At 40.5% G+C, this 22910-nt stretch overlaps 1 protein-coding gene and 1 pseudogene across 1 annotated transcript; one reads left to right on the top strand and one right to left on the bottom strand.

Annotated features, from left to right (window-relative positions):
* LOC136279210 (2-(3-amino-3-carboxypropyl)histidine synthase subunit 1-like) overlaps positions 1 to 22910 on the bottom strand; it is a 490303-nt pseudogene that overhangs the window by 354756 nt on the left and 112637 nt on the right.
* On the top strand, positions 96 to 22297 carry LOC131794009 (GATOR1 complex protein DEPDC5). The gene is made up of 22 exons (XM_059111507.2): positions 96 to 641; positions 1857 to 2067; positions 2928 to 3185; positions 4082 to 4216; positions 5226 to 5474; positions 6317 to 6609; positions 7025 to 7115; positions 10070 to 10365; positions 10786 to 11288; positions 11852 to 11939; positions 12201 to 12406; positions 12829 to 12967; positions 14518 to 14718; positions 15515 to 15732; positions 16296 to 16400; positions 17167 to 17299; positions 17907 to 18024; positions 18866 to 19135; positions 19648 to 19820; positions 20148 to 20316; positions 20428 to 20488; positions 21047 to 22297. The coding sequence occupies exons 1-22, from the start codon at positions 171 to 173 to the stop codon at positions 21540 to 21542; spliced, it is 4884 nt and encodes a 1627-aa protein (XP_058967490.2). The 5' UTR covers positions 96 to 170; the 3' UTR covers positions 21543 to 22297.

The raw sequence follows: 22910 nt of genomic DNA, 5'->3' as shown, positions 1-22910 counted from the left end.
CCTTCCTCGTTACTTTGGGTACACTGGGAACTAGTTAAAATGCCCCAATAGCAGGAAGCAAGTCAGCGGTATCTATCATAAAAACAATATGGCGGAAGAAGCGAGCTAAAATTTGCGAACGCGGAACATGATGGTTTGTACCTTGTAATCGAAGTGACAATTGCTTAAGGATGAAGCTTTTTAAGTTATGGGTCCATCAGCAAAACTTCAGTGAGGATGATCTCATACTAAATCCAAAGGAATTTCCAAATGAAAAAGAAGGAGACATCTTGGAGATCTATCATCCAGATGAAGATAACACTCGTCTTTTGCTGCAGATTAAATCGATTAACCCCGAATTCCAACAGAAAGATACAATCAGCATCGAACAGTCTGTGGCTAATTTCTTCCAGTTGCGAACTTACTGGGATGTGGAAGTCACCAAAGTCGAACCAAAAGATGTGTTTGTGGATATGGTGGAACTGTTGTTTAAAGACCAGTTCGTCACGAGGAGCGAAATGTGGAGATTTTCCAAACAGCTTGTTGGCTCGTGTGTATATATCACCAAGAAGTTGTCACACTTTGGGGTGCGAGCTCAGGTTATGGAGATCTGGACCAAGGGAGAGAAGGTGTCTTGTGGAGTGATATCTGATGATACCAGGGTAAGCAGAAGAATTGCGGTGATTTCGCCAACGAGTGATTTCGCCAACGTCACGTTCGCCAACGTCTTTGGTCGCTTCGCCAACGCAATGAGTCGCTTCGCCAATGTCCTACTGGTCACTTTGCCAACGCCAAATATCTAGTAATAACTTAGTAATAACTTAGTAAAAAGGGTGCTTACTGATGCTTCGGATGTAATGTTGATACTTGGGTCAGAACATTTTTAAGTTAATGCTAGTTTCGCTTGGCTGACTTCCAAACAATTTGCATATTTTTGACAGATCCAGAAAAGTTGCGCGTACAAGAGAAGGAAACTAAGTCTGAACAAAATAACAGAAGGAAACTAAGTTCAAACGGGGAAATCAAGTCAGCTCAGTCAAGTAAATAACACACAGAAGCAAGAAGAAGTAATAGTAAATTTTTATTTAGAGTAAACTAATACATGGGCAAAGTGACCAGTAGGATGTTGGCGAAGTGACTTTTCGCTTTGGCGAAGCGACCTAAGACGTTGGCGAACGTGACGTTGGCAAAATCACTCATTGGCGAAATCACCAGATACCAAGCAGAAGGGTAGGAGGAGATGGGGCTGGGTGGGTGGAGGAGCAGAAAAAGGGTGGAGAGGATTAAAGAAGGCATGAGGCCATCCCCATGCCCTAATTTGAGAAGGGAAGTTTTCTTAGGGAGGAACATTGGCCCACTTGCTCCAAATTTGGCTGGTTATCGAACTTAGTTGGGGTGGAAACATGAGAGAAATTTACTCTAAAGCTGGATTAAGTGGGGGCCTGTATAAACGATAGCAAGGCTAGGACAAAACACAGAGAGCTATGTTCCCCACTCTTTCTGAGAAGTGCGTGGATTCTCTTATGCCCCCATGAAAACCAGTTCGGAGAAGATACAGGAGACAGTGCCTACGCTTTATCATCCTTATTGGAGAAGACTAGAATGTCTTAAACCATTTGTGGATGTCATTGTAAAGGCAGCACATTCTCTTTAGTTATTATTAAACTGAGAGTGTCGGTCTTGTCTGGGGCTTGAACCTTTGCCCTCCTGCACAGCAGTCTGGTTTAAGGGTAACAGTAAGAATGGCAGTCCTCTTTAAGGGTTTTTAAAAATTTTTGTGTTTGTTTTTGTGCATTGCTATTCAACTCTCCCCTATTTACTTTAAACACTGATCATCCCTACTGGACAACAGTCATTATTTTTCTTTCCTATTTCAGGTGATTTTTAGATCAAGTAGCACAAAGATGTATTTATTCATTCAAATGAGTAAAGAAATGTGGGACTTTGACTTCAATGGAGACCTTTATATTGAAAAGGCAATCAATGGATTTTTTTATGAATTGTTTACTAAATGGAAGGAGCTGAAAGCCCACCATGATGTCAGTATTATTCTTTTTTCAAGAACATTTTACAATGCACAGTCTCTTGGTAGGTGATGTTTCTATTGCACTGTATCTCTTTTCATTAAGGAAAATTCATTTTAGAGGTGGCTCAGTCTAGTTAACAGAAAAAGATTTGATCATTGAATTAATATTATCAGATCCTTTAGCTTAAGTAGGGAATAACTTGGGATCCTGATGCTTTTTGACTAAGTTAGTATTTGTTACCTTCCTATACAGAGGACATTGCCATTGCTTCTTAGGATATTTGATTCCTACTATGTAGGAAGGAAGGTCTTAAAAATAAAGACAGATTGGGAAGGAAACCTTCCATAGGACAGTAGTCATACAGTAATCCTTGAGTCAATATGCCATAAATGAACAGTTCCAATAACTCACTTAGGAAGGACTTAGAAAATGAGTGGGTGACTAAATGACCAGGGTACTTAGCTTTCATTTTTTAGTTAGAGGAACCACAATGTTTCTGACCTGAATGATACAGTTTATAAAAAAAATGAAAGTTGCATAATAACAGTCAGTATATGCACCGGCTAAACTGCAGAATACCCAGCCACTTTGGTCCGCCTCACTTACACGTGTTGGGAGGCTTTGAAGATTGAGGCATAACACAATAGATGCTATTCTTATTCAATGACATGTAAATGAGTGGCTGGGTATTCTGCAGTTACCCGTGCACCAACACTACCCAGCTGACATGCAAACATCCCCTTAAAAACAAATAACCTTTTTTGCATTCTGGCCACTCAAAAAGTCGGGCAAGAGCAAAGAGATGGAGAGTTCCCTCCACTACCCACCCCCCCCCCCCCTTCCCCAGGAGACAAAAATACCTCTTCAAAAATATCAATGTCTAGATTAACAGACAAATATTCTTTTGATTTACAATTGCAGAGGAATTTCCCTTAGAAGCTCAAGGATGTATTCGAAAGGATCCTTACGGACGGTTTTATGAAGATTTCTACCAAGTTGTTGCCTTATCAGACAGCTGTGATGATTGGATCCCTATGCTGGTCACTCTGAAGCACTGCTTTAACCAATATCCAAAATTCTCAAACTGTTGTGATAAGCTTAAAGGCACCAAAATCAAGGGGCAAAATTCCAGCTCCTACGAGGGAAACTTTCTAGAAGCTATCAACTTGGCGATGAATGGTAAGTGATAATGGAAACGGCATATCTTAGTCTTTGAGCAGGGGTGTGGCTAGAGAGAGGTCCGAGGGTACCTGTTACATTTCTCTTGAGCTATACTTTGTGCTTTCACATGCGTTTCCCATCTGGCTTGATGACTCTGTTTTGCCACTTGATATCTTAAATTTCCTAAAACATAAAAGATATATATATCAGTACTTTATGAAAGTTCCCCTTACAACACGGTCTGGGTGGCAAAAGGGCTCAATTTCTGTGTCTGCGTCCGCTTGATAGCAGTGTCCGTTGAATGAAGATTCGTTCTCAGGGCTCTGACGAAGGGCTGACGCTCGGATAGTGAGCTTTAGAAACTCTTTACGGTGGCCAATGTACACTATCGGCTCAGTTGATTAAACCAAATTATCTTGTTATACCCGTCATCGACACAGCACTACAGTTTCTTTTTAAGCTTATTCCCTCTATTCATTCGTTCTTGAGCCGTTAGAGTTGTGTGAGTAAATTGTGAAGGTAATGACGTGATGGGAAAAAAAATTTAGAGATCGAGGTTTAGGTTGGAGTTAACGACAGCCGCAAGACGCATTTCGATCGAGTGTCTCGCATACAAAACCAAAGTAATGAAAACTGCGAATCAGAACAGCTGAAGGAAAATAATAATGATCAGGAACCGAAGAGAACTCAAAGTAAGAGCAAGAAAACTTTCTGAAGCGCGGGAAAATGTGAATGACAAGCAGTGACTGGTGTCCGTTTTCCATCTTATTGGTCGAGAGACCGGTGCAAGTTTTTTAGATCATTAGATCAATCACAGAGAAAAGTAGAGTGAACTCAATGCAAGCCTTGATTCCTTTCTGTTTCAATACCTGGCTGGTAATTTCTCATTTTATTTTCACTATTTTTCGTTTCAGCTTTTGAGAGGCATCATATCGATCGCAACTTTGGTCGTACTGGTCAGACGGTTATCATTGTAGCACCTGGGTCCGGAGTGTTTGAGGTGGATAGAGAAATGACTAGCATAACTAAACAGCGTCTTCTGGATAGTGGTATGATAAAGTACACTTCCATCGTAACAATCTCTCTTTCATAGGATCTGTTAATGGAGCTCTTTCAAAATTCTAAAAAGTCACGTTGAATGGCCAGGAAACTATGAAATAGTACTTTGTTAGAGTAGGATAAGACGGCAGAGGCAAAACAAAACTAAAGAATTATGAGTATAGTTTTAGATGGAAGTGATTAACCCAAATTGCGAATGATGAAATTAAAATTTAGAGACCAAGTTTTTCAAAATACACAGGTCCTGACGGAGCTCCTTCAAGCACTTGTCACAATAGTTTATGTCTTTTTTGCAACTTAAAAATTGACAGTAGATTGGAGTTAGCTTCAACGTGATGGCTTGGTTAAGATAGAGTGCATTAAGTCAAGTTTACTTGCACTGATCTAACCAAGGCCTTTTGGTAATATAGATCATTCATGAGATCCTTCCTAATTGTACATTCGTCTGCCCACTATGTTGATTCAAATTCCTCATCATCTCGTTATCATTCTCGTTATTATTTTAACGATCATAAATTTACTTTCTATTTATAAAAGATAATCAGTAAAAGTTGGTAGGATTAAAGGATATTAATCTGGTTTTGACTCCCATTTAAATATTCCGTCTGTTGTCAAATTAATTCAAGGTATTGCGTTGTACTTGAACGCAAGAGAGCAATTTTAAGTCGAGTGTTCAAAGACTAAAACCAAATTAGTCCTAGCGACCAAACAGAACAAAGGTTTACATTATCATCGGCCAATGAAAACTCAAAGTTAAAAACAAGCAAACTACTCGAAGCGCGGGAAATGACGAAGTTGTGCCGGATTGTTAGTACTTTTGCATCTGATTGGTTGAGAGGATGGCGCGGGTTTTCTGGACCAATCACAGAGCAAAGTTAAGTAAAACCAAAGTAATTCCGGAATTATACTCTCGAAACTCAATTGAAAATTGCTCTTATCGAGTCAAAGAATTTGTAGTTGTTCAGGGGTCACTTACTGTACATAACGTTATGTCACTAGGTGTGTCGATCGACCTTGTGTGTCTTGCTGAACAGCCGCTTCACACTGTACCTCTTTTCAAGTTCTTTAACAAGACACTTGGCCTCAGAGACAACGACATTGGAGATGATTATAACATTCCTCACTGGATGAATCACAATTTCTACACTTCACCAAAGACAAGGAATAAGCCAGGGAACGTTGCACCTCGTATAAAAATACCTGAAGCTATTTTGAATTCACTTGGAAAAAACGGTGAACACGAAGAAGGTTAGTTCCCATTACTGCTGTTTGCTGCTAGTAAACTTTTCGCGTAGCACTGAGATGCAGACTGTTTGTTCAGTGAATATTTGCAAAAATAATAATCTTCTCCAGTGCGTAAACCGAGGACTGTGCTCAACAAGTTGAGTTATTGCCATATGGTAAAGTTTGCGTCTTTGAAATTACACTCAAATTTCTGCCAGAGCACGGTTTTTTTGGTGTTTGTTTAAGTTCTTATAAATATCCTCATAAAAGGTAGTAGTTGTTCATCATCGTCATCACTGTATGGAGCGGAGTATATTGGTATATATCACACGAGTGACTAGTGCTTTTTGTGCGCGCTGATTGGCTTGTTCGGAAGTGAAAGTGAGTAATATTCTCCTCCAGGTAGATGAAGAGACAAAATCGCGTGTGGAGAGTTCAGCTTCCGACCATTTTTCGGTATATTGACAGAAGTGAAACCCTTTTTTTTTTTGTTTCTTGGTGTTACATACTAAAACACTAACTCACCTCAGCGTCAGTGAAAGTGGTGGATATTTACTCCTACTTCGGTAAATAATTGTGAACTACCTTATTAGTTGATGCGTAAGTAGACACCTGATAGAGCGAACAATCGGAACAGTACGACCCATTTCCGAACGAAAGGGTTAACGCTCGGAACGTCAGCTTTGAAACTCTTTATGGTGGCTAATTTATATTACCAACTCCCGAGTTGATAACACCAAATTATTTTGTTATCCTACGCCACCTACGCAGGACCAGAAACCTACTTCCTTCAGTCATTTCAGATTTGGTTACATTGCGACAGAAACGATGATTTTTGTTCTTGTATTTTTGTTCTCTCACCTAAGCGTACAGCAATTTTGCTAAACACTGCAAGACAGAAGTGGGAGACAGCCAGCTCCCAGATCGGGTGGATTATGACGAATATGACGCCAAAGTATTCAGGAATCCGCTTACTCACTCCACTCTGAAGGGCTGGGCACCCGGAGGCACGACCTTCAGACGAATACGAAGTGCTCTTGACATGCAGCGAGTGGCTAAGTCAAAAGAAGAACCTATTTTCCGCCGTGTTTCCTCGCCTCCCAGAGGGGTTTCGTCTTACGAGGACATGGAGATTTCAGCTTCTTTTAGTACCTTTACGGTAATTCATTCAAGCTTTTGCTGTATTTAGGATCTTGCCTGGTTAAAGTTTTCAATATATGGAATTACTCTGTGTGGAAAAGTTTGGAAAAAGAATGGAAAAATGTTTACGAACGTTCCGACATTCTCCGTCAATCGTCGTCAGGGATGAAAAATTTTCCCGGCATGCACTTTTTGCCATCTCACGGAGAAAATAACTCAATTTTAATCATTTCTCGATTTTACAGGCTGGTTGAGGAAATTTCATACCATGTTTTCCGTTCTGATAAAGAAAGACTGACCAAGAATATCGGAAAACAACTTTTTACTCAGTTATTTCTTGATTTGTTTGTGCGTTCGTTATTGCTATTCTTTCTCTATTCCAAGAAGCTAGCCGCCTTTAAAGGACATTAATGTGTTTTAACTTTTCTTTCAAGGAACGAGATGCTCCATCCTTAAAGACCCTGGACAGCAGAGGAACCCTTATACTGTCTTCATCTATGGAGTATACATCTCATGGTGTCCTCGGTATGTTATATCTCACGTCACTGTTTCTGGCTTCCATGTGGGAGGCATAGTAGCTCAATGGGAATAATCTGGGCTTATAATAGTAGTAATAATGATAATAATAATGGATTTGGCAATGGGTATTTTCCAAGGTGGCTCTTCTTGTCCACTGTTACCAGATCGAATTGAAATTTGAAATGCTGGTTTTTGTGGAGGGAGGAAAAACCGAAAGACACGGAGAAGAATCGGAGGAGTAAGGAAAAAAGCCACCAACAAAATCAACCCACAGGTGACACCAGGTCTGGGAATCGAACCCAGGCCACAGCGGTGTGAGGCAAGCGCGCTCAACACTGCGCCATTCTCACTTCCCAGGCTTAAATCCTGGCCACAGTGCGTCTCTCTCTCCACCCAGGTATATAAATGGGCATCGGTGAACATGTTAGGGAACCTGCTGCGGTTGCGGACTTGAGGATCAAAGAAACCTTCGATTGTAAGCCATATTGTTCGGAGTCTTTTTTCTAGATGGGTTTTTACGTTTGAGGCAAGTAGTGATGAACTGACGCGGTAATTTTCGGAAGTCGTGCGAGCGATTACTAAAGTGACCGAACGCTGTGCTAGACATATGGATTGTTATCTGAGCGCGCATGGCTAAAGTTCAAATGTTAGTCAGTTTAACTGATATCTTAAAAAAAAATAAGTCCTGCATCGTGATGAGTTATCTCCGAGGGCACTTAAAGTGAGTATTTAACTACCAGGCGATCGTGATAGAGGTAATTTAACCCACTAGCCTTGATTTTGTACGTATTTCCGGCACTCTCCAGGAGTTATCGTGCAGTCTAAACTTTTTTTAAGTTTTCCCAACTAAATGATCTACTTTTTTGAGTCGAAATGTTCATTGTCATCTGAATATTAGTTTTTACGTAATCAGCAATATGGAAGATAAACTATTTGAATGCCTTTACAGTTTTGATGGTTTATAGATAACAAAATGACGGCTGTGCCTTACACAATTAACAAGAACTCTCTTAGCGATATGTTAATTAGTATATGAACCTTAGACTTCGTCAGCTAATCACAACTATTATATAGCATGTTTCTAGTTATGTTTTTTAACGAATTATGATTTTAAAGTTCTTGGTTGATCCTCTTCAGAGGTTATATATTCTTTCCCTAAACCAAATGGTCATCTGCTGCATCCTCGGAGCACAGAACCGGGGGTTTTACTGACGAGAGGGAGGAAAAAAGAGCACTCATCAATCACATATTTCACTACGAAAGCAAAATTTTATTTCAAGATATGTATATCCATACATATGCATATATTTCAACGACTGTAGTGGAAATCTGATGTCCTTAGGAGACTTAGGAAAGCGTGCATAAAAAATTTTAATGAAGAAATAAATACGTATACAGTTATTTATATGCAAAGAAAGGAAGGTGAAGAGAATGAAGATTTATCATTAGCTATGTCAAAATTTAACAAAACAATAAGAAATATCACTGAAATTTATCAGGCATTAAAACGATTTTGTTACATATGAAACTGAGCTGCTTACCTTCCAAATCATTATGTTCAACAGCTTTAGCTTTAATCTGATCATTCGGCGTCATGATGACCTTGTATGAACACAAGAGTAGCGCGAGGCACGGCTTCACGATTCTTAGTGAACATCGAAGTATCCTTTTAAGAACTTGACGAATTATGACAATCATTCTTGGGATAGAAATTCTATGGACGGTTTTTGTTGTTCTTCTCCTATAGTTCATGCACACGTTGTTCCAAAGAGAATAGATTCAGGAAGAAAACTTCAAAACGACAAAATTGGATATGTCTTTGTTTGATAAACACACGTTACCTATTGTTAGGAACGCAGACTGAGCAATACAGTTTATGGTTTTTTTGTCGTTCAGGTTCATGCACACATTGTTCCAAAGGGTAAGTTCACCACTTAATAGCATATCATTCGGCGTCATGATTACCTGGTATGACGTTCCAAAGGGTACGTTCACCACTTAATAACATATCATTCGGCGTCATGATTACCTGGTATGACGTCTTGCATAAACAGTTTCAGTTCGCTGCACCAATTCAATCCATATCTCATATACTTCGTCCAGCTGAGCGTGAAAGTTTTACGATGTCTTTGTGTTAGATCAGGCTTTGAATTATGCATAAAATTTGCAGCCGAGCGTGAACGTTGTACCCATGTCGTTGTTTTGGATTACGCCTTAATGAGGCATGAGGCAATGAGAGAAGTGATTCCGGACACACAGGAACATTGACATTGGTTACTGAAAACTGCAATACTTCACAAAAGTCGAAACTCGATGTTATTCAGAAACCACTTCTCTGTATGTGACGTCGAGCAAATAACACAGACAATTAAGACTCTTAATTGTCTGTGTTATTCCCATAAGTCCGGAAACACTTCTCTGTATGTTAGGTTGAGCAAATAACACATACAATTAAGACTCTTAATTGTCTGTGTTATTCCTGTGTGTCCGGAACCACTTCTCTGTATGTTAGGTTGAGCAAATATCACAGACAATTAAGACTCTTAATTGTCTGTGTTATTCCTGTGTGTCCGGAATCACTCCTCTGTACATTAATGTAAGATATGTTTGCAGTTGATCGTTCATTTTTGACCGTGGCTAATTTTGAATTGTACACGGATTGACTTTTGTGATTATTACATCGAAGTGTCCTCAGCAGTGGTTAAAAGTAAAGTTAACTAGTCTAAAAGGATCTCGAACAGACTTCAGAGACAACGAAACTATCAGTGGTTAAAAAAGAGTACATTTTTGTCTCGCGCACACACTAAATGGATAACATCCCTCTTTAATCAATGACTGAGCTCAAAATTTCTTTCTCTCTTTATCTTTTTACACATCAAGCGTAGCCGTGAGGATGTACCACACCAAATGCCTATCTCTCCCTTCCCTTAAATATTCCTTTTGTTACTTCGTTTCTTCAGCGTCTCTTTCCGAAAATATGGTGGTGAATGGAACTTCTCACGAAATCATTCGTCCAGTCCCTCGCCGGCTTGCGGTCGGAAGTGCGGGCGCAAGTCGCCATGAGATCCCTGGTCATTCACGACCCCAGAGGACCCTGATAAATCCTTTCAAGCCGAACGAGATTCCTTGTAACTGGACGTGTAATCGACATCGGTGGTCACATGTTTTTCCCAAGGGGCCTGGGGGAGAGGTTCTCCATCGACACTATGAGAAACTCTCACCAGCCGAAAGCAACCCACAAATTAAAACTGAGAAGGTAGGTTTTTTTTCAATTCTTCAACTCCCAGAAGTGTATAACATGTAACTTCTTCCTTTAATGTCCATACATTATCTAGCAAACAGAGAGAGAGAATACTCAAACTTATCAAATTGAAGTAGTTATCTTGATCTTAAACCAAATCTTGGATTACTTTCGATGCTCGAGAGACAATTTGTTGAAAAAGCGTAAGACTTTGACACGATATTTCAGAGTTTGCTTCTAACTGGTCAATTCTGGTTAAGTTGTTAGGGCGAGATTTTAAACCAGTCACCAAGAAACCCACGTAGCAGAGTAACGAAAATAAAAACAAAACAATTCTCAGCCTCCACACCTTCGCCTAAGGCTTAGGATCAGGAAAAGCGATTACCATTTGTTGAATTTAAATCCACTCATTTTCTATCTTCATTTGTATTTCAGTCACGTAGTGTCGAAGAAGCAGCACTTGCCGTCGTGGCAGCTCGCAAACAGGAAATGTCAGAAGTAAAGTCTCGGAGCATTTCGGAGGAGCAAGACTTCTTGGACCCACTGATGATTAGTGAAGAGAATGAAGATACATACGAAGATGACGCCTTCATCCCAGAACTATCGTCGGGTATTCTCGGCCATTTCAGCCCAATTTCCGAACTAACAAAGACATCACAGAATACGACACCGAGGCGCCGATCTCAGCTACCACGAATAAATTTATATCGAGGGGTAGAGAAAACTCCCGATGAACATGATTGGACAGCTGCTGTCAAGACGAGTGTGGATTGGAAATCGCTGACGTGTCCTGCTCTTTTACCTCTGACCACAGATTACAGTCCAAGCAAACAGACACTGGAATCCGATTACTGCGAATATAATTACACTCTGTTAATTGAAGTAGAAGAGGAATATACAGAAGAGAAGAAGATTTCTGGCTGGGGAAAACAGGAAAGGTACATACGTGCCTGATTTTTGTCCATGCGTCACACGCATGGACAATTCTCAATTGAGTAATCTGGGATTGCTTTGTTTTGTTTTACTTCGCTCTGTGGTTGGTCCAGAAAACTCACGCCACTCTTTCAACCAATCAAATGCAAAACTTAAACTAATCACGACTTGGTCATCCGCGTTTTCGCGCGCTTTAGGCAGTTTGGTCGGTTTTACTTTGAGTTCTCATTGCCACTAGAAGGTATTTTCCTGCTTCTGATTGGCCTTTGTGAATACTTTGGTTTTGCTTTTAAGACAGCCAGTCGAAACACGCTCCATTTTCTTTCGGTCTGATTGGCTTTTGTGATAAACTTGGTTTTGGTATGACCAAACTTAATCGAATTACGCTCGTTTAGCCGAAAACAGTACTTCCACTGTTTCATTTTTTTCCATAAAAGTTCAGGTAAACTTTAAGATTCTTTTTTCTTAAAATACTTAGTCATCTTGCCATTAACCATTTTGTCCGATCTGTTCCAGCTAATAATTGCCTTTACGTATGCTTATTTTTTATGGAATGATACTTCTCTAGTCTGCCGGAGGAAGATTCACATGGGGTTCCCCGGGGTTTAAGCGCGGAGATGTTATTCATGGAACTTGTCTCGCAACGAATTCGAAAGGTATTGGCCATTTTCAGCCTGATGTCAGTAAGCATATTCCCTAACCTGTTCTCTATACACTTCCTAAGGTGCTGATAAGGTGAATTTGTTTAACAATTAATAGTTTCTGTAGTTGGTGATCGTGTACTTTATAAAACCTTTAACTAACAAGATCTGATTTTTAATTCTCCCCTCTAATTGCTAATCATGTTATTGTAAATAAGTGACAGTTTTGAACCTTATTCAAGATGCATTCGTTTTTCTTCTTTCCCATGTTGATAGGGATTTCAGTTGACCCCACTAAAGGGTAAACCAGCACCTCCTAATAAGCCCCAGTCCATCGCGGCCATACCAGCCAAGTCAGATCACCAGGAATGCTTTCTTAGCATTGGACGGATCTCGCACAAGTTAAGCTTGACTTCACATGAGGTGACAGTGACCAAGTATAGACCACGCCATCAATTTGGTTCGCAACCAATCAAATACAGGTAAGATTGCTATAGCAAGTTCTTTTATGGTATCTTTGAGGCCATCTTGTAATGATTTGTTGGAACTTCGTTCCAACCGTATCATTGTTAAATGAAATTTTCGCTTCCTTCTCAACCCCTTAGATCCAAAAGCATCAGTGTTTTCTCACTCCTCGGATTGTTTGATTTGTCATGGTCGCCCTGTGAGACTTTGCAGGGTAGCCTACGTTGCGCGCGCTGTGCGGTTTTGGGGACGGAGAGAAAAATGAAAGGCCTTTCATTTTTCTCTCCGTCCCCAAAACCGCAGACCGCCAGCAACGCAGGCTATTGCAGGGCGACTGGGAGTAATTGGGTGCTATAAACACATGCACTTCTTTGTTTGGTTATTGAATTGATTTCCTCTTCGTTGTTGACTTATTTTTTTCATTATTCTTTGTACATAGTTATCGCCTTTGGATCCCACAAAGAAAACTGTTTGAACCAAATTATGGGGAATTCCGGCATGAAGAAATGGAAAATTATAACTGGAACTACTTGGACCAACATCTCTGCGGAGAAAGTGAATTTAAGGAGCTTATTGAGGTACTTCTATTCTGCTTTTGTCGCTGAAATCGGCGACTTCGTCACCCTAGAAGTAACGTTCTAAAGACATCTACTTGTCAGAGTAGTAGCTTCTTTACAGCGCTCGTCAAAGCAATAAAATGCATTTCGTTGACAGATCGAATTATCTCGACAAGCAGTTTCGTTACAAAATATATTTGTAACTTCATGATAATTTTAGCATTATGATTTGTGATCATTCATTGATATATCTTGCTAGTTCAGTGAATTTTACAACTAAGCCGCTGCTGACATGGTTTGATGCTACTCTGGTTTACAGATTTAACTAATGTAACCGAAGAAGTTACAATTCATAGACCCAACGTTTCGACTCTCCTGTCTAGTGCCTTCATCAGGGGTGATCTAAACGCTGCAACAAGAAGTCCTTTCATACGATAACTAATTAGCTGCCTTTTTTCTGACGAGGTATAAATAGGCGTCTCTAAGTCAGCTGACTGTCTACCATCTTCACTCGATTCGAAGGCTGAGGAGAGAAAATATGTTTGTAATGTCTTAAAGGCGAATGGCTACACAAAAACTTTTCTCCGTAACTGCCAAAAACCAGGTACAACTAGTAGCACTCCTGATGAAAGGGAACCAGCGACTGGTTTTGCTGTTATTCCTTACATTCAGGGTGTTACGGAACCCATCAAGAGAACTTTGAATAGCCACAACGTTAAAGTTGCTCAAAAATCTTTTCAGACTTTAAGGGAATATTTTTGCCAAACCTAAGGATCCTGTCACGAAAGAACAACGAACTGACGCTATTTATTATTTTATTCCTTGCAATGACTGTGACAACGAATACATCGGACAAACCAAACGTCAGTTTGGTACATGCTTGAAATAGCATCAAAAAGCGGTTTTCTTTTGCAAAAAAAGGAAATTCAGCTTTATCGGACCACACATGCCTAACTAACCATACAATTGGGTGGGATAATTCTAAAATTATCACCACTAATCGGTGTTACCACCAGCGTCTTTGTTTGGAAGCTCGGCATATTAACTTCGCTCACGCTCCTTTAAATCGTGATGATGGCGGCCTACTTCCTGACGCCTATTTCTCCTCATCAGAAAAAAGGCAGCTAATTTGTTATCGTATAAAAGGACCTCTTGTTGCAGCGTTTAGATCACCCCTGATGAAGGCACTAGACAGGATTATCGAAACGTTGGGTCTATAAATTGTAACTTCTTCGGTTACATTCATTAAATCTGTAAACCAGAGTAGCATCAAACCATGTCTGATTGTTCACCTGGTTGCCATGTGAACTTTAATACATTCTAAGCCGCTGCTGTTGGATTAAACCCTATTAGCTAGCTAATGAACATTTGCATAGTTTCATCAGAGCGAATCGCCATTCCCTCTGATGAAGGGCTAACGCTCAAAACGTCAGCTTTGAAACTCTTTACGGAGGCCAATTTACGTTATCAACTCATTTGTTAACACAAATTTACACTGTTATTTCTTTTAAATTGTTTTTGGTTTTTGTCCATGCTCTGAGGGTTTTTCATTTGTGTGTATTTTTTTCTAGAGTCTTCATTATTGGAAAGCACGTTTCTTGCTATTGCCATTTTTGCCGTTGTCTCAGCGTCAAGTGAAAGGATCAGGTCGTGAGGAAAAGAAGAAAACATCAACTCAGCAGGCCGACGTAGTGGATGGAATCGTGAGGTTCCTTGAGGTGCTAAATCGAATAAAACGTCATCAAAGTCAGAAAACTCCTACAACCCCTAAGGTAAATTTCATAGAGAACAGCTATCATAGGAGTCTCCTTCGCGGCCTTTGTTTTATTGTTGTCACCCAACGCGCTCTCTCCCTCACCAAAGGAGACAACTGTCACGCAATGCGCTCTCTCTCCCACATCAAACAACGGCTGCGAATAAGAAGCATGCAATAATACTTTACGACACTTTTGGTTCGAGTGCCTTTTTTCTTCTCGTTTTCTCCTGAGTGCGTCTTTCACGACCTAGCGACCGCGTAGTAAGAAGCAACAAGTCAGATTTAAGAGCATAGTGGTTAAAATCCACACCTGTTTCGAGGCCAAAATGACTCAAAAACCACACACCAGGGGCGGCACATAATCCTTTAGCCTATATAAAGGGATACCCCTTTTGGTTCGGCCCCTCTTTGATTTTTTTTATTGGCTCCTGTGATTTCTATGGTTTTGGTTTTAAAACGCTCAATCAAAACATGCTCTGTTTAGTTTATGGGTTGTTAACCCTTTGACTCCCTAAAAGTGACTCGCATCTGGTATCTCCTTACATTTTCACCCCTGAATCAAACATTTAGGTAACGAGAATAATGTAAATAATCACCAACTAAAGAAGTTCTTGATTGTTAATCAATCAAAACTTCAATCAAAACTTGTCAGCACTGCAGGAGATATATGGAGAACAGTATGGATAATTTGTATACTGATATTAGGTTGTGAAGGGTTGCGCTTCCGCCTTGTTTTATTCAAAGGATTCTGATCATTTTTTTTTTCTTGTAACGTGTCTTTTGATTTTCTATTTACACCAACATCTCGTTAGGATCGAAAACAGTCCGATGTGTCTATACCAACCCGTCGAATCAGTAAACAACTCGAGCATAAAACATCCCGACCCATCCCATGTGAGTTAACAGTAACAAGAGAAAACAGTTCTGCTCCCAGTAGTCCGTTGACCAACGGATCGCGGTCGTCCTCGGGAATAGGAGACGAACTTGGAAGTCCAGATTCCCATGCCAGTCCATCTCGAGAGGTCGCTGGGTAAGTAGGTGTTTCAATGGCTGATATGATTTTTCCCTGCTAATCATAAAAATTACCATTTCCTCGGTTGTGATTTATTTTAAAAGACTCCTATTTTCCACTAACTCACTTGCCAAGTTGTTATCGGACAGTTTGTAATAGGATAGCTCAATACGCCAATCACATTCAAGGTTGTAGTTTAAGTCAACCAACCACATTCAAAGTTGTAGTTTGAATCAACCAATCACAAACTTGGTTTCAATTTCAAAAGGTTTCCATAAAGAGTGTGTACAGACTACTAAATTTTACAATTTACGCCTCCTTTGCCAGTCTTTTAATGCAAAATTTCCCTTTCTTTCATAACTTGGCTATTCTTCCTTTTTTCGGAAATTGTAATTTTGTTGATTCATTGGTAATAAGACTTCGTGTCGTCCAATTCAGTCTGTTATCAAACAAATCGAACTCCCGCTGCGCGGTCGTCCAATTTTGTTATCACTCGTATGATTACAGCCCGAATTGGACGACACGAAGTCCTATTACCATTACTATACCCTAACATCGATTCACGTGGTTTTACTTTGTAGTGAGCAACCTAAAACGGTCGATGACGCGTCAGTGAAACTCGACAGAGGCAAACTCTCTATAGAATCATCGCTGGAGAGTGTTGCAGAGGCCATGTTGGATCCTGGGTAGGTTTCCCTGTAATTTACATGAGGCACTTATTGTATGTCAGAAGTCACCGACCAGACCTGTCAATCCTATGAAAGTGAAGGGCTGTGATATAAACTAACTGGGGCTCCGCTTTTAGGCCTGGATAAATCTGTATGTCACGACATCAGTGTGCCTTGTTTCTCATTTTGCGGAATTTCAGATATTTCCTTTTGTTTGAGATCCACATTTGGGTCACAACAGTTTTCGCTAGCTACCACATGATCCTAAGTTAAATACCGCAAACACGTGTAAAAACCCTCCAAGGCTCACAGAAACTCCACTGGAACCGCCAGATATTGTAAGTTATGATACTCAGAACCAACCCATAACGTTCGCCTACACGTCTTGCTATAAAGGATGGCAGTAAGAGTTTACTTAATAAATCTGAGGCGTGTGGAACATGTGAGTCATTCAGTCTTTAGTTTCACGGATCTCTCCGCCAGTGGAGCTAACGCCACGACACTATATATTACTGCGCGGGCTTTGCTTTCAAGGACAAACAATTAACACCGTTTTAGACAGAATAGTCAATATTATTTAGGAATTTACCGATGTGGTTAGGCAGCTCTAAACAATAATAGAATAATTTCGCAATTAACCAACCATGCGAGCCAGTTCTGACCTACACAACTAGAATCGCTCTCGCCTTTCTCTGGTTAAGAGAATAAAAAAGAACTTCACACTTTAAATATGTCCATATTTGGTAGAAATGAATTTGGCATCCACCGTCTAATTATTCGACAGAAAGGGCATGACTTTCCTACCAGAGGTCAAGGGGCTAAAACCCGCCAGCTTTCTGAGTTCGGAAGCGATTTCATGGATTTTACTCAACGTGGAAGGAGTTAACGCCAAGGAACAAGCTACTCAACTCTGCCAGGTCAGCGGTGATGTCTTCTTGAAGTTTAATGTTGGGGGTCGGGTAGGGAAACATTTATCACTTTATGCAAGAAGAAACGAAGATGCACTTTTTAGTGGATTATTCTTTTCAGTTTTGATGGAGTTTTAGTCTCTCTAAAGTGGAATAGTATTTGAAAGATCTGCGCATATTGCGCTCTTATACCATTCCTGAAAAATTCCTGGAATCAAAAATTTTCTTCCAGCTTACTTAAACGCTCGTTAAAAATTTTCTTTCCTAATCGCGCGAATTCTCGGAATGTCATGCATGTAGAAGTATGAGGTGGTAGAAGGAAAGCTGTTAAATTTTTCTCATTTGGAAATCACCATTTCAAAGCATTGGGTCGTGGTATCTTATTCTTACATATTTACTCGAGGACACGTTCAAAGGAACCTTGTCTGGCTCACGCCAACTTATAAAATGGCATATTTGCCATCGGCAGGTCAGCTATACATCGCGGAAAAAAGTTTTTGTAAGGTCAGAAGAGAGTCATTGAATCTCTGTATTGAGTCGCGAAACTTCTTTCGCTATGTATTTTAAATCAAACTGCGTTGAGGTGATTTCCAAACTCTTTTGAATTCAAACTTAGAAATTGTTTGAAGGGGGCTTTGTCAAACATGCTTCCGACAGCACCGCCCAGAAACTGGTAGAGGGATTTGTCATCTTTTATTTCACTCCAAAGTCGTGTTGGAGAGAGAAAACGGGAGGTAAGTTTAATTTGGCCACTTTTTGATGACTGATTAAAACGAGTAATTAAGTTTGAACGGTTTACTTGGTGTTAGCCATGTGATTTCTGAAGTCGACACAGCGTAAGGGATCCGAAACAATTTCTGCTTCGTGTTCCTACACAAATTCCGGCTCTAAGACCCCGTATCATATTGTTGTATCATATCCCTGCACATTTAACCCGGTTCGTGTTCCTAGAAAATCTAATTCGAATCCACGAGCTTATGGGAGCAGTGTTAACAAAGGTATAGGTAAGAAAGTATTGTGGTCGACGCGGTGGCTTAATGGTTAGTGTGCTGGACTGTGCATAGAGAGACCTAGGTACGAGACCTAGTCCAGTCAATGTGGTGTACATGTGTTCTCGGGAAAAACACTCTACTCTCTCACACAGCGTCTCTCCGCCCGGGAACATAACTGGGTACCAGCGAATTGTCAGGGAAGCCTGATGACGTCGCGATGGACTTGCCGGGGGAGGGGGGGGGGTGTGTAGTCCCAGTCGCTTCCTGCTACTGTTTGAAGCCGGAATAACCTCCGTCTGGGTAGGCCACTTGGTTGGAATGAAGATTTAACTTTACTTCAAGAACGTGTTATAATAATTCTTTATACTAAAGTCACGCTACAAATCGAATTTTGAAGTTGTTCTTGAAGGCGTTAAACAGGAATAAGCAATCATCAGCTTTCCTCAATAACACAACGCATAAGCATTCCTTTTACTGGCTAAAAACAAGCGTGTCTCCTAAACAGTTAAATGCTTTGGTTAGTATAGCCAACCATCACAGACACGTCTTCTAAAAAAGAACATATTTGATCTTTGATTTTCAGATATGCTGGACAACATCGATCGCCCTCTTGTATCTCGCCAAGGTTTTATCGACGAGCATCGTCTGCGGTCGGATCGTTTTCAGTCTGATCTTTTACAGGCCTTTCAAATTGATTGGTTCGAAGTCGCTATCTGGCCAACCAAATCTGAAAAGGAGACCCCAGAGTTCTTAGCGCCTGATATAGAGATCGTTGCAAGTCCGGCGGGCTCTTCGGTTCGGAAGCCGCGCACTTGGACAAGATCGGCTCGTCGCAATTTCCATTCGGAGAGTGGTTTGTATAAATTATTAATTTCAATTGGTCATGCCTAGTTGAGTGAATGATGGATTGTAACTGTTTTCACCACAAACGATAGATAGTGTTTGTATCTGTTGGGAATTTTTTTGCACTTTAGCTATCAAAAACTGGGAAGGATTTAGGGACTAGTCATTTATCGCCTGAGAGGGAGGGATGGTGGTGGAGATTTTGGAGGATCCCATTTGTTCAGGGGAACGGAGAGGGTATCATTCGTCGCCACCAGAGTACCGAGGGGGGGGGGGGCTATAGCAAAGTGACTACCGAGCAACTGCCAATAGGGGTGGGGGTGGGGCAAACAACATTATAGAACCTTATTGGGGGAGCAGGTTATTTTTTATCGTTACCCAACCAAAATGCTTCAATACCCCCCTTCCACCCCTCCCAGGCGATAAAAAAATAACCAGTCCTCCAGAAGCTCCTTGCTCAAACATGGATTGGGCCAAAAACGTGCCTCAGTTGACAGTTGACTGTTTACTTGCGCTATGCAGGTTATGGCTGCGATCCTGCTTATAAATTTGTCACGTTAGATGCTGATCCTTATCACAAGAGCCCACGCCCAGAATCTTGCACAGTTCGTTATCACGGCAACTTCTCCCCTCTTCATGCATTTGAGATCGAACTTCATTGGATCGCGGCAACTGGGTGCATCGTGGGCGACATGGTAGGGAAATGAAATTAATTCTGCAAAGAAGGAACCAGTTTCATTTTAACCCTTTAATTCCTAGAGGCGATTAACATGTTTCTTCTCCCTATAATATCCATACATCATCCAGCAAACAGGTTATGAGAATATTCAAACTTATCAGGGAGAGGTTGTTAACTTGATCTAACACCAAAGTCTCGTAACTAATAACAGGGAAATATGTAGCAGCCAAGGGGAGAATTAACAATCTCATCTTTGGAGTTAAATGGTTAATTGTTAATATTCTCTATGTTGTAATTTTTCTAAGAGCACCTGATTCAGTTGGCTTCTCACTCATGTCTTCAGGTTAGTTCTTGGTCGAGGAAGGCACCGTCTTGTGGTTTTCATCTAGTCCCCGTCCCAGTAAGTCCATTTCCTGATCCAAAAAGTAAGAATGTGGATCCTTTTCGTTTACCGGTTTTCATTCAGCTGAATCTGTCCAACTGCACTGCAGACGCAAGCAGCCTGTTTGAAGGTACAAGTAACATTTTAATTAAAGATTTAGAAACAAGCTGTTGCGAAATAAATAAATCTTACTCTGTGTTTGCTTGAGTTAGCCAACAACAACTTGTAATCATTTTCGTAGAATTTGAATGTTCCACCCGAAGTCGAAGATTGTTTTTGTTCTTGGAAGCCATTCTTCAAAGGTGAGTACCTTCTTTGATCAATATTCTTCTTCTGGTATTATTTCCTTACTTTAAGAGGATTCTTGATCATGGAACATGGGGGAATTAAGATGAAAAAGAACGTGCAAGCCGAATAGAGATTTTTGTGTTGATAATTGGATAATTGGTAGGAGATGAATGTCGGTGCGCTGAAATCCGAGAAGAGAGGACTGGGTTCGATACCAGGCCGGGTCAATATGTTGTGTTTTTGGGCAAAACATTCCACTTTCATACTGTCTCTCTCCACCCTGAAAAATGAGTACTGGCGAATTGTCAGGGAAGGCTGATGAAATGCTGGGGGGGGGGGGGGGGTTAATCTTGCGTTGGGCTAACATCCCATTCAAGGGGTAGTAGAAGTACTTCTAACAAGCACCGACTGGGTTACTAAGCTCGAATACAGACTCAACCAAACTTAACCCAATAGACTAATTTTTATTGGTGATACAAGGCTAACAAGGTTGTTGAACGCCCTTTTGGTGCATTTCAACTGGAGAGGATTTTCTCCTTGAGCTTTGTTTCGTGTATTTTTTTTCTTTCAAGGTTTGGTTATATCCGGGATACACCTTATGGTTCAACGCACGTGAGTACGCCGATGATGCAAGTGACACCAGTGCAGTGTCGAGAGAACGACTACGTGCACACGAGCGGAGTTGCCTTTGTCCGAATCCTCCTGAACTGGGACGAAGACGAGGATCCTATCGAGAGTGGTCCACCCAGGCCAGAGAAAGGGCAACTGTCGAGCTCTTCCTGGGGGTTTTATTGGATGCAGAACTATATGTTGACAAAGCGGTGGCGCTCCGCGGCGACGGGAGATAATGAAGCTGCTGACAAACTGCGGGGTGAACTGGAAGACTTCTGTGCAGATAAAGAAGGTGTTCTGAGTAGCTTTTGGGAGTCTTGCCACGAAGCTGCTAGAAGAGAAGCACAAAAACGAATTGAAAAAGACGAGGCCGAAGCCAAAATGAACTATAAAGAGACGTCAGAAATAACTCGACATGAAGATAGCTACGATCCGCAAAATCTGGAGCGTGGTTAGATTATTATTCCAATGGTAAATGTTTGATCACTCAGTGGGAAATCGAAAGGTTAAATCTCATCGTTACATCGATCAGTAATGGTATCTTGAAAGATCTGCGCAGACGACGCGTTCCATTACGTCGAAAAGGCTGGTAAACTGATCATACCATTCAAGGCAATAGCTCTTTGCTTTTAAACCTCCTGACAAGAATCTATGGAACAACAGAGAAAACTAAGTTGGTCACCTAACGATCCCGAGGGGAAATAGTATGGTAAAGAATTTAAAAATGGGAAGGGAAGTTTCTTGAGATCTCATTTATCAATGGTTTTGTCTGCCTGTAGCCATCGTTAGCCATGTTGCTCACTTAGTATTAGGAGTCACTCCGTTAAAAGTAAGTCCAAAATTAGAGTCTGAAATCTCGAATAAAATAGTGTTGTGTGATTTATCTACATAAAACGTTCATCAATAATCTAAACGTTCACGATTTTCTTTTGTTTAATACTTAAAATTTTGCTTAAAGAATCGATCGTCGAACTGCAGTTTATTATCGTCTTATTTGCCCAATTCGACAGAAAGGTACGCGTTAAAATTATCGTTTCATACGAAGAACCAGTAGTGAAGGTATTGACGCTAGGGATATGAAAATTATTTACTGCCCATGTATACCCAAGATAGTTATTTTAATTTAATGATAGGTGTATGTAAAGACAAGAGAAAATTATATTTGTATCAAAATTTAAGGTCAGTCGACCCAATATGAAACTCGTAAACTTTTGAAGGTCTCTTATCTGATTTTTGGTAGTTAAAAAAACGATCCGAAATGACTTTCCCTTTCCACCCTAAAACTAGCATTCAAATTCTCCTCACTGTTTTCTTTATATTTTCCTATGGCACTGACAAGGAGAATTTGTTTGACAATCAGGAGCTTCATAAAACTGGTTATCATTTCCTTTATTCCCGTCGCCTTTTCATTTGATTTCTGTTGGTAATCACATGATTTCGAGTGCAATTTGGGATGATTAACACGAGTTAATTTTTCCAAGGCTAACCAAACTTTAAAGACCTCTCGCAAGAATAATTGAGCGTTTGTACTCTTTCTGTGTTTGGTATCAGTCGACAGCAGTAACCATCACACTAAAGTTATCACGATCGTAACCCATCCCGTATTTTTGAACAAACTGTTGCGTGAAACTCCTCCTGAAATTTATTCAGGGTCTCTGGTTCATAATGTTATATCCGTATTAGAGCTAGAATTTTTAGCCAGTTGATTTTCCTTCGTGAAATGCTTTTGTTTTACGCATTCTCCTTCAAACTCTGAATTTAATCACTGTTTCTTTCTTCTAACTTGTCCGCCATTTTGTTTTGGCGTGCTTTCGCGTCTTACCT

Source organism: Pocillopora verrucosa, chromosome 2 (genome assembly GCF_036669915.1).
Source record: "Pocillopora verrucosa isolate sample1 chromosome 2, ASM3666991v2, whole genome shotgun sequence".
NCBI classification, from domain to species: domain Eukaryota; kingdom Metazoa; phylum Cnidaria; class Anthozoa; order Scleractinia; family Pocilloporidae; genus Pocillopora; species Pocillopora verrucosa.
This window is presented reverse-complemented; position numbering and strand designations above follow the sequence as displayed.